The sequence below is a fragment of the Nicotiana tabacum genome, chromosome 9 (genome assembly GCF_000715075.1).
Source record: "Nicotiana tabacum cultivar K326 chromosome 9, ASM71507v2, whole genome shotgun sequence".
Lineage (NCBI taxonomy): Eukaryota > Viridiplantae > Streptophyta > Magnoliopsida > Solanales > Solanaceae > Nicotiana > Nicotiana tabacum.
In genome coordinates this window covers 19886271-19899010 of record NC_134088.1, presented here as the reverse complement: position 1 = coordinate 19899010, position 12740 = coordinate 19886271, and the positions used below count along the sequence as shown (strand labels likewise).

The following is a 12740-nucleotide window of genomic DNA, read 5'->3' as shown; positions in this document are numbered from 1 at the left end:
TCTTTCAAACAATTAATAATACTATTTGCCATATCTTCACCCCTATGACTAGAAATTGGACAAAAGTTGATAATTCTTTTATGCATTTTCCATTCACTATCAATCCAATGAACAGTAATACACATATAATTTATTCGTTATAAGGAAGTCCAAGTATCAATGGTAAGGCAAGCTCTCTGATCTTTAAAAAGCTTTACCAACTTACGTTTTTCCTCATTGAAAAGATCAAAACAGTCACGAGTCACAGTTCTACGTGAAGAAATTTGAAAACAAGATTGTGCAACTTTCATAAAATTCAGAAAATCTTCATTTTCAACAAAGCTGAAAGGAAGTTTATCAATAATCACCATACAACACAAAGCCTTCCTAAATTGTTCTTGATCAAATTTTCAAGGAACAACAGCTATATCACCCTTATTACCCCCCGGAACAGGTTGAAAGGCTAATTTTGATTGACTTTGTGCAACATCTAAAGGTATTTTTTTACAATTGGTCATATGTGTAAGCAGTGATTTCGTACCATTAACTTTTGTATCAGCAAAATATTCTCTTTTGCAATGTTTACAGACACCCTTTTGATTTCCTTCCGAATCAATAATTTGGTCAAAATGATCCCATTCAGGAGACCTCTTTTTTCTTTGTCTCCTTAATGTCGATTGAACTGATTGAGATTGTGCTGTCGCATTTGAATTAGAAGATCCACTTTCACCAATCACCTTATCAATTATGATATTTTCAGCCATGCGTTTGTGTCTCTGTAAGTTTGAATTTAAAAGAAATCAAGCAGCGAGGCAACAAAATCTTAAAAAATAAATTGAAAGCTTGAAAAGAGTTGACACATTAGTTAACACGACTTTGGAATACAAGAAAAAGAAAAGAGCAATGTAATGCATAGTTATTCCAATGCAATCACAAGTAAAACCTCCATATCCTGAGCAATACAAAGTATTTATCATTTGTGAAATTGAAGGTACATGCACATATTTGAGCTTAAAAAGTCAATGTTCTTAAGAGTTACTCAAGAAGTTGAGCACCAAATATAACTAATCAAATGTGTTACTACCGACTGTACACTGCAGTACCAGTAACTTCTTTTGATCAGTGAATGCACTACCAGCAAGGTTCTATTTTCATGACAAAATCTTAAAAAATGAATTAAAAGAATCTAGACATAAGGCAACTGAACAAAATACATACTGGTTTTATCCTACACCTACTTTCTCTGTGATTTTACAATTAATATTCTCAGAAGTTTTTCATTTTTAAAGCTCATTCTACGATTTCCTAGTATAAGACTTAGTTGGAGCAGCATAGACAATTATCATATCATCACAACTCCTTTGCATACCACTAGGAGTGCTTAACGTGGAAGACCAACTTAAACTTGACTAGAAATTGTTAAACGAGTTCCATGTAGACAATGAAGATGAAGCAACTAAAAACTTACACGAAGAATGAAGATGAAGCTGAAGAATGCGGCCGAGAAATGTGAACTGTGAAGCAATTAAAGAGTGAAGAGTCTAAACTCTAAAGAATGCGGCTGAAGCTGAGAAAGAATAGGAAAGAATGAAGCCCTAGCATATCTGCATATATATATACTTAAGGGTAAAGTAGTAATTTCGTTAATCCTTATTGGGTTATCAGTTAACCCAATAACAGAATTGCCAAATCGAGGCCCGAACCGATAACCAATAGTGAAAAAATTCTAAACGGTTACCGAACCGTTAACCCAATAAATAATTAATGGTTCGGGTTATCGGTTTTACCCGATATATGCCCAGCCCTAAGCACCATGTCATAACATCCTAGTTTCAAATCTCGCCTCAAAAGCACCACATATTTTTCACAACCTGTTCACTTACTCTAACATAAAGGTCAAAGACTTTACCTTACCTTCGCAAATCATGTGCCCTCACACAAACAATAGAGAGTAGTTCCACATGCAGTAAAATTCAAGAACAAATAGGAACTCTAGATAGAAAGAATTAACTCACTCTCAAAAATACAATTCATGCGCTAGAGAAAACGTACAATCGACTTTCCCGTAGTGTAATACTCTACTAATTGAGCTCATTAAATCGAGGATCAAGTAGGACTTAATTTTGGTTGTAATGTAGGCTGCGGAACGGGTAGGATACATATGGATATAGTGGAAACCTCCCTGAGCACTTTAATACATACAATTTCACAAATTTCAACCCAACCTTCACATCATATTAAGCACAAACAAAGCAAGATTCACCACTAGCAAGGAATAATTTTCTTTATAATATATACAAATACTATTTTTTTTTCTTTTTTCTAGATTCTGATTTTCTCTTCTTCTTTTTTCAATTCCCTATAAGTGGCTCTTACAATTTTTTTCAAACAATGCACCTTTCCCCTTTCTTATAGTTCCACTCAAAAACCCAACCATGCCGCCACTTAGCTTTTAACAAGCTCATAAATATATCAAGTGCTCAAGAGAGGTAAACGATTCAAACATATAGCCAATTCAAACAAAGGGGTCAGGCTTGTAGTATGGTTGCCAAATAAAATAGGATTATAGGCTCAAGAGGGCTAACTAGGATACCCAACAATTAGGCGGCTCATAAGCATATAATTGGATCACAAAGAAATTCCCATATCACTTCCTAGACTGAGCAAGACTGTTATTTCGGTTTGCAAACACACGGAGCAAGTTTTAGACATCAACTGACTTGTACAGAATATCAACACAAACCTCACTCTCACATTGGCACATAACTCACTTAGGATCGAATCTCTCCCGACTCTCCAGTCAAAGCAGTTAAGCAGAGTCACAATCAACCAATTTAATGCACTTATCTGCGAGTCAAGAACTGATCCTAGGCGTCACAACTAAGGTACTCACCACTCTCAAGGCATATGCAGTCAAGGAAAATTGCTTCAAATTAGCACTGTGACTCAAGATTCTTTATTCCTATAAAACTAAAAAAAACTAACTACTCCTGATTTTTAGCTTATAAGCCTATACAAGCATTTTTCATAATTTGTAAAGGCTTTAAATCGATTTATTTCTGTATTTTATTATATAAATATCCAGTAATTATCCTTCAAATTATTTTTATGATGATTTAATCATCTAAACTTATCATTTATAAAAACATGTATGTTTTAAATATTTTTCATTTCATTTTTATAATTATATTTGCATTTTAGGGCTAATTGCATATTTTTGCAATAATAGCCCATATTCATGTATAATTACATTATTTATGCAAAAAAATAACTTTTTATACTTTTATAATGTTAAGTAATTATTTTTAATCATTTTAGTGCACAAATAATATTTTTTTTTATTAATTACTTTTATAAATTATGTTTTGTTAACTATTGGGTATTTAAAAACTAGCCTAAATTTCTAAACCCATTTTCGGACCAAGCAATGGCCCAAAACCTAATACACTAGCCCAAATAACCCCCACCCCAAACCAAATTAACCCAACCCCTAACACAGTCGCGACCCATCTAAACCAACCCGACCCAAGACCCCTTCTAATCGTGGCCGTTGATCTCTGAGATCAACAACCCACATTACTCCCTCCCTTTTAATTACCCTAAGCACCCCCTAACCCTAATCATTCTCACCAGCCGCCGCCCCTAAATCCTTTCAACCCCTTCTCCCTCTCTCAAGAACCCTAGCCGCCGGCCCCTAAATCTTCTCCTAATCCCACCTAATATGGGATTCCATGGCTATTACTTACCATACTCGACCCCCTTCTGGTACTGGCTACTCTCCTATAGTGCTTGCCTAAACATGGCAAGCAGATTTCATCAAAAACAAAGCAAAAGCGGCTCAAATCCCTGATTTTTGAATGTTATTCCGTCTATGTTCATCATATACTACTGTGAGTCCAAATAATTGTGTATTTTCTGTCGATTCTTACTTACCCTAAAACTAGGGTTTACCGGCTTATTCTCCTAATTTGATTTTAAATTGATTTATGTGTTCTTCTTTCCTTTTATGGTCTGATTTTTTGTATTTCCTTACTTATGTGCTGATTATTACCACTATATAAACCCATTCCCTTTCCCCTTTTTAGACAGACTTTGGAATCACTATAATCTCGCTAAATTTAAAGCGTTATTCTGTTATTTCTTCATTATCTCGTTCTATACTTTGGTTCTTGGCCGACTGAAAGCCAAGGCCACTAAATTCTCTTGCTTCTCGTTAATGTTCAGAACACTGTGGACTTTTGTTCTTTCTTGTATTTTCGTTTAACTGGTGAGTTACTGAACCTTTGTAATTTCGTTCCTATGCATATGCAATTTGCATATGTCTTCACTTCTGAAGTTCGTTAGTTTAATGAGTTTTCTGGGTTGTTTTGATTCTGTTTATTTTACTTCAATTTTTAGATCTCCTTAACGTTTAACTTCATAATGTTGATAGCTCAGAGCATGCCTAAACTTGATTCGAGTAAATTAGATTCTTCTCAATGTGTTACTATTGTTTGGTATCTTTGCACTTGTAAGCATTTCTGTGGTGTTTTATTTTGCTTTGGGCTATCAATCTTATTGTGTAAACAGCTTTACTTGCATAATTTGTATCCCCTTTAGTCGACTAGTCAATTGTGTTCAAAACATGAATATTTATATCTATTCTATGACACAAGTCTATTCTGAATTTCTGTAGTTATATCTTGCTTATGCAGCATGCTTTAATCCTGTCAATCACAACTAGTTCTCTATCAATATGCCCCTTTAGCATGTTTTTGATCCCCTGATTCACCAGTAGTTGTAGTAATTTGTTTTCTCATCATGTCTAAATGTAGTTCTGCCACCAAATTAGTGTGATTATTTCATAACACTGGGATTTATATTTAGTATAATTTTAACCTTTTCTTTTGTATTATGAGCTGTGTATGATACCTTTCATCAATCCTGCAAACTTGTTCTTCCCTTGGCTTTGCTAATGTAGGACTGTTTATGCACTAAGTGTTGAACCTGTTTTCTAAATCTTTGCTAAGTTTGTTTTTAAACTCTATGACTAGTTCAACTATCTGCTATATATGCAACTTGATTATGTCTGTATCCCTTAGTTTTGTCTCTCAACCTTGGTTTACTTCACTTGTTACCTGGCCTCTTTTTAGCTCTCATTCTTAGCCAGGCTGAAAGCCAAGGCTACCTAGTGTGAGCATTGCTCGGGGTCCAATTGAGACCCTTATGAACTCTGACACACTAGGATTTGGTCCTTAGTCATTCCTTGAATATCCTCTATTAACCTCCCTAGTTTGAGCACTGCCCTCGGTTCTTGAAGCCTATGGGAACTTTGACACACTAGGGTCCTGGTTCTTTGCCACCTTTTTAATTGCTCAACTTTGCCTTTTTACCTACTGTTGAATCAACTGGTTTCTGGCTGCTTTATGTAAATGAAAAGATATGACTTTTGGAATGTTGTAAAACGATGTGGACTCGAGGTTGAGTTTGATTCATTCATTGGGCCTCTAATAATGCTGTAATAACAATTGGGGTGGTAGTAAAATTGGAAAAATGGGTTTATTCTAATATTTGCATGAACGGGTAGAAATCCTGCCTATAGGTGTTTAATTTACTCAACATGTTCTGCTCCTATGTGTTGTTAGATAACCTGTCTATAGGACCTGAGTGTTTAATTCGTTTAACATATTCTGCTCCTATGTGTTTTATTAAATACCATGCCTATAGGAAATAAAGTGTCAATGACCAATCTTTCAATGTACACAACTGCAGCGTATTCATTAGATACTAATATTCATCTAGGAATCATGCCTATAGAATTTCAATTGATTAATATGATGTTGTTATTATACTGCTCACCTAGAAAACATGCTTATAGGAGCCAAGTATAAAAAATCAGTTTCAATCGCTAATTGTTAGAAATCCTGCCTATAGGATAATATCACTCGCCTTAAAATGTTAATATTGAACTTTTTTCAGATACTGTTTCATTGCTTAGCTCTGCCACTATTAGAAAGCATGCCTATAGGATCAAATTGAGTAATTCTGAGTATTTCCAAGGGTCATCACTGCCAACTACTGCGTAAATCACCTAGATAGCATGTCTATAGGTTTAATCGCTTATAACCTGTAATTAGTAGGCAACTGTGTAGTCACTTAGAAATTATACTTTGCATACAAAACTGTCTGCACGTTCAAAATCAAGGTCAAATAAAAACCATGTCTATAGGGCCTAATGGCTTTAATTTGCCTCAATCTTGATATTGTCTAACGTTTAATGTGAAAATTTGTTCGTGTGCATTTGTTGTCTAAGTGTGGAGGATAACTTGAGCCCTTAATTGCTTTTACATGAAGTCCAACTTGTTTTGTATGTCGCCTATTTTTATCATTTCTTAGCAGCCTAAGCTAAGTCTAGAAATCATCCAAAATAGAGGTCCAAACGCCTCCTGGGCCATAGGCATGAGACGAGTAGTGCACACATAGGGCATGGTTTAGAATCAACTAGTGCGCTTTAGGTAAAAACTTAAAGATAGTAATCGGGTAGCAGGAGATGATAGTCTGTACCCGCTGAATAATATGGGTAATACCCCACCTCGAAGGAGTTACGAAGTATTATTTATGTTGCACGGGGTGATCCTTTAGGCTAAAAAACTTAAGACACACATCTTGTCTTTAAACCAATTATCTGTGTTTACTCAAGGACTTTCTAAGAATGAGTTTTTTCAAACTTCTTGTTTTTCTCTCTGACTATTTGACTAATTCATATAATTCAAGTTCGGCCAGGACCCACAGTTGTGGACCTCGAAGAGTGCCTAACACCTTCTATTTGAGGTAATTTGAGCCCTTACCCGATCTTTGGTGACGCAAACTGGTTAAACCAGAGTTATTTGCAAATAGGTGCCCTAACGCACCTCAAACCCATTAGGTGGCGACTCTCTCTTTTAACACCTTCCTTTAAAAGAGTTGTCACGTGTCGAAATCTGATTTCGCGAGAAAGAGGGGCGTGACAATCACCTATGAGGAAAAGGGGATCATTTTGCCTCTCACCTGCACCTCGTACACCGCATCCAAACTGGCCTTAGGTTGCCAGTTGGCCTAGAACTCCTTAACCATGTTCATGTTCACGTTCACCGACTCACCGGGACGGAATAAGTTTTCAAAACCTAGGTATCTGATATTGTTGTAAATCCCCTAGTACTTCCTCGATAGCTTTCCATCATCAATACTAACTTTCGGGTCGGGGCTCACTGGCGGAACAAAGGTCCGGTACCAGATCCTAGCATGAGCTGGCACAACCCGAATGCCATACTTGCAACCTGGTACTATATCTACATCTGGATCAATGCGCTCCTCTTTTTCCTCGACTGGGGCGGGGGGAGGTGACCACATACCTCCTCTACGGCTACTAGAGGCAACCTCGGAGGAACTTGTGTTAGCACGTTTTCTAGGACGGCGAGACATTGTACCTGCACAAGAACACAATTAACTACAACACTTAAAACAAAAATCAAAACCAAAAAGGGTAACCACCCCACACTTATGTTATTGGCATGTTCACAAGTACAATGTATATCAGGGACTCAGACTACCCCATCGAACGCACGCCACAAGGAATCAACAACCCACCCAACCACCAACATAATATTACAACAACATAACCATAGACTGTACTAGTGTTACAAAATTAAGAATCTAAACTAGCAACTAAGAAAAGAAGAATAAGAAGTTCTAATTTACCACTAACAAAATTAAGAAGTTATAATACAACACTACACGAGTACTTAGCATGAATCGGACACCCCAATTAGTAGCTAGCAACACATTAGAAAACTTATCACCAAGCATCATATTATCTCATAACAAATATCCTCTAATTAAGCACAACTTCACCTTCTATGTCATGGGGCATTTTATCAAACACATTGTATTCATAAAGTTCAACTCATAATTTCAACTTCAATTGGTCTAGGACCACTACACAACAATACAAATCAACCACCTAATAACAACCACAATAACACCACAATGTAACAATAGCGCAAAATGCTCCACATTTGCACAAAATTTCCTCCAATTTTCGGCCATATAGGTACCCCCACCAAACTCCATCACAAAATAATGTAATAAGCACCAATACATACCAAAAGTCCACCACAATCAAAAAAACAATGTAAACCCCACAAGTTAAGCTCAATTTTCGGCCATAATAAGCAAAGTAACTAAAAAACTTATCAAAACTACAACTACCTAGGGTTTGGTTGAACTAAATTAAAATTGGCTAAATACTATAATTAAACACTAAAAGAAATAGAAGAGATGAGAGGGGGAACTTACCTTGAAGCTGGATGGGAGTGATAGGAGGTGGGTGTGGAAGAAATTGGAGAAGAAGAAAGAGTTTGGGAGTTGAGTTAGAATGTAATGAGAGAGGAGAGTAAAAAAAATAAAGGGGAAAGAGGGGGGAGACGGGGGTTAGAGTAGGACTGGGCGTCCATATTTGTTTTTAACTTTTTCAATTTTCTTTTTAAAATCTGGCCAAAAATATTTACACTACCGCATCGCTGGGTGTGGCGCCCCACACGGTGCGATAGTGGGGTTTTTCAGAGACTATACTTTTTATTAGAAACAACCCTTTGGCATGGTGCGGCACACCACGCGACGCCCCACGCGGTGCACTAGGCCTCTTTTCTCAGAGTTCCCGATTTCTTTTCACTTTATAACCCATGGTGTGCATCCCAACTCTATTATGTACTTATTTGTGTCCAATTCATGCTTATACCTGTCCAAAGAAGTACCAAAACTCCTAAACTCTAATAATCTTAATCTACAATTATCTAAACTATTCTACAAAAGGAAGAAAAAAAGGGTTAGAAGTAGTTCTGAGTTATAGTCGTCAGTTTGACTCTGTCACTTAGGCTCATTTGATCATGATGCTAGAGGATTGCTTGGAAAATTCTCCAACAAGGTACGGTTTCAACCTATACCCATTCACCTTAAAACCTTCATTCCCTTCTTTATCCTGTATTTCAATGGCGTCGTATGGTGAGACATGTTTTACCACATACAGACCTATCCATCTTGACTTGAATTTTTCGGGGAACAACCTAAGTCTACTATTGTATAGTAAGACTTTGTCCCCCTCATGAAACTCCTTTGTCTTAATTAGGCGATCATGCCACCTCTTTGTCTTTTCCTTGTAAATTCGCGCATTTTTATATGTGTCCAGTCTAAACTTCTCCAATTCGTTCATCTGCACCAACATGTGTTCACCTGCAAGACTAAGATCAAGATTAAGCATCTTAATTGCCCAATAAACTTTATGTTCTATCTCAACAGGTAGGTTACACGATTTTCCATACAATAGTTTGAATGGTGAAGTCCCTACAGTCATTTCGAATGCAGTTCTGCATGCCCATAGAGCTTCGTCCAACTTTACAGACCAATCCTTACGAGAAGCACTAACCGTCTTTTCAAGAATTCATTTAAGTTCACAGTTAGCCTCTTCAACTTGCCCACTCATTTGGGCATGGTACGGGGTTCCTATTTTGTATGTGACCCATACTTAGAGAGCAATGCAGCAAACTGCTTGTTCACAAAATGTGACCCATTGTCGCTGATAATCACTCGAGGTGTCCCAAAGCGGGTAAAGATGTTCTTCCGTAAGAACTCACACACTACCCGAGCATCATTCGTCCTAGTAGGGATTGCTTCGACCCATTTAAAATACGTAATCAATGACTACTAGGATATACTCATAAGAATGAGACGATGGGAACAGGCCAATGAAGTCAATACCCCAAACGTCAAAAATTTCACATACCAGAATGGAGTTGAGAGGCATTTCATCCCTCTTGCTAATATTACCTTCCCTTTGACACATGTCACATGCAGCAACATATGCCCGTGCGTCTTTGTACAAAGTAGGCCAATAGAAACCGGCTCCCATGACCTTTGTTGCAATGCGATTTCCACCATAGTGTCCTCCAGCTGCTCTATCATGGCAATGATATAGAATGCTTGCCATCTCTCCTTCAGGCACACATCTTCAAATCACACCATCTGCACACAGTTTAAACAAGAAAGGGTCATTCCAAAAATAACTTTTCACCTCACCTTGAAGCTTCCTTCTTTGATCATGAGAGAGGTCACGAGGAAATCATGCACTAGCTAAAAGGTTGGCTACGTCAACATACCAAGGCAGCCTTTCGGAGACCGCAATAATGGAGAAAAACTGCTCATCAGGGAACTCTTCCCTTATTTCAATTGTTTCAACCAGAGGTCTCTCAAGTCGAGATAGATGATCTGTGGCTTGATTTTTTCCTATCTTTTATCTCCAAGTCAAACTCTTGGACCAACAACACCCACCGCATCAGACGCGGCTTGGACTCCTTCTTACTCAACATGTATTTCAAGGCTGAGTGATCAGTGTGTACAATCACTTTACTCTCCCCACCAGATATGATATAAACTTGTCAAAAGCAAAGACCACAACAAAGAACTCTTTCTCAGTAGTGGTATAGTTGACTTGATCATCATTCAACGTCCTGCTTGCATAGTAGATTGGCCTAAACATCTTATCTTTTCTTTGCCCCAAAACTGCCCCTACAACTACATCACTAGTATCACACATTATCTCAAATGTCTGGCTCAAATCAGATGTCACCATAATAGGAGCACTCACAAGCTTTTCTTTTATCAATTCGAATGCTCTTAAGCACTCCACAGTGAAAACAAACTCGACATCCTTCGCTATCAATGCAGTCAACGGCTTGGTAATGCTGGAAAAGTTTTTGATGAACCTCCTATAAAACCCACCATGTCGCAAGAAACTCCTTATGCTCTTCACAAAAGTCGGTGGAGGGAGCCTAGCAATTACATCAACCTTAGCTCTATCAACTTCAATGCCATGTGCAGTCACCTTATGTCCTCGGACAATTCCCTCTTTCACCATGAAGTGCCACTTCTCCCGGTTAAGAATCAAGTGAGTGGTTTCACAACGTTCAAGAACAAGCTCCAAATTCTTCAAGCAGTCCTCAAAGTCATCACCAAAGAGGGTGAAATCATCCATGAATATCTCTAGACACTTCCTATTTAGATAGGAGAATATAGACATCATGCACCTCTGAAAAGTGGCAAGTGAATTACACAACCCAAATGGCATCCTCATGTAAGCAAAAATACTTGACGGTAAAGTGAATGTGGTCTTCTCAACATCTTCTGGGGCAATGGGTATCTGATTGTAGTCTGAGTACACATCCAAGAAATAGTAGCATCCATGTCCAACTACTTTCTCGAGCATCAGATCAATGAAAGGAAGTGGGAAGTGGTATTTCCTTGTTGCATCATTCAACCTTCTATAATCAATACACATTCTCCACCCAGTGATTGTTCTTGTTGGGATCAATTCATTATCTTCTTTCTTCACCACCGTCATGCCCCTTTCTTACGTACAACTTGCACTGGACTAATCCATTGGCTATCATAGATGGGAAAAATCACTCCCGTATCTAACAATTTAATGATCTTCGTGTGCACTAACTCCTCCAAATTTTTTCAACTTCTGTTGGGGCTACACCACTGGCTTGCTATTTTCTTCCAGTAGAGTTTTGTGCATGCAAATGGCTGGACTGATTCCTTGAATATCAGTTATACTCCATCCAATGGCCTTCTTGTACTTTTCAACAGCTCCACCAGCTTTTGCTCCTATGTACTTGTCAAGTAAGCAGAAATAATCATAAGAAAATTGTTAGTTTCAAGAAAGAATATTTCAAGTGAGTAGGGAGGACTTTTAATTCCACACTAGGCTTACAAGCCTCCTCTTTTAGTTCCTCATCATCCACCACTTGATCCTCAGTTTCAAGAGTTTCAACCTCTTTCTTTATTTCAGGATCTTCATCCTCCATTGTGATAGACTGAGTAATACACCTCTCTAGAGTATCCCCCACAAGCCTGTCAAGCTTATATTTTTCAGCCAATTTCCCAACAACATCTACCTTGAAGCACGAGTAGGCAGACGTCTCATAACTAGGGTATTTCATCATGCTCTTTATCTGGAACACACTTTCTTATTGCCCACTTTGAGCATAAGCTTCCCCTCGTAGATATCAAGGATAACTCTACCTGTACATAACCTCCGTAGAATTAGAGGCACCTCCTTGTTTAGCTCCATATCTACCACAATAAAGTCTACGGGGAACACAAACTTGTCCACCCGAACTAGAATATCCTCAATGATTCCCTCAAGCAAAATGGTGGTCTGGTCAGCCAGTAGTAGGGACATTAGTATCGATTTGATCACTCCAAGCTCCCCTTCCAGTTTCTTGAACACAAACAAATGCATTAGATTTATAGATGTACTATAATCACATAGGGCATTGTCGAATTTCTCACTCCCCAACGAGCATGGTATGGTGAAGATTCCTGGGTCCCCACACTTTTGGGGAATTCTATTTTTCAATATGGCACTATAGTGGGCATTCAGCTTGACCACTGTTGTCTCCTCCAATTTTCTCTTGCTGGACAAGATTTCCTTCAAGAACTTTGCATAAGCATGTATCTGAGTGAGTACCTCTATGATGGGAATGTTCACATAAAGTTGCTTGAACATCTCCAAGAACCGCCCAAAACATTTGTCAAGTTTTTCCTGCTTCATCTTTTGAGGGAATGGTAGAGCTGGAATATCTCTACTTTCTTCAATCTCCTTTTGTATCCCACTACTCTATCCTTTCTGCTCTTCACATTTTTTCTTTGTGTAATTTACCATTCCCTGAATCCAGCGAGCAGAG

The 12740-nt window shown here is 37.9% G+C and overlaps 1 protein-coding gene across 1 annotated transcript; it reads right to left on the bottom strand.

The window, feature by feature from the left end:
- Positions 1-389: 389 nt before the first annotated feature.
- On the bottom strand, positions 390-11389 carry LOC142163813 (uncharacterized). Its single transcript, XM_075220958.1, has 6 exons — positions 10425-11389; positions 9776-9998; positions 8948-9421; positions 7350-7424; positions 1083-1124; positions 390-755 (listed from the first exon to the last, which is right to left on the bottom strand). Exons 1-6 carry the CDS (start codon positions 11387-11389, stop codon positions 390-392), a joined length of 2145 nt encoding a protein of 714 aa, XP_075077059.1.
- Between the last annotated feature and the right edge of the window lie 1351 nt (positions 11390-12740).

Excerpts from the sequence above, each read along its gene's own strand:
- LOC142163813 (XM_075220958.1), bottom strand. The coding sequence starts at position 11,389 with ATGACGGTGGTGAAGAAAGAAGATAATGAATTGATCCCAACAAGAACA. Across the intron at positions 9,999-10,424 it reads GTGGTCTTTGCTTTTGACAA|ATGTGTGCCTGAAGGAGAGA; the intron begins GTTTATATCATA and ends TGTGATTTGAAG. Across the intron at positions 1,125-7,349 it reads CTCTAGTAGCCGTAGAGGAG|AACCTTGCTGGTAGTGCATT; the intron begins GTATGTGGTCAC and ends TCATGAAAATAG.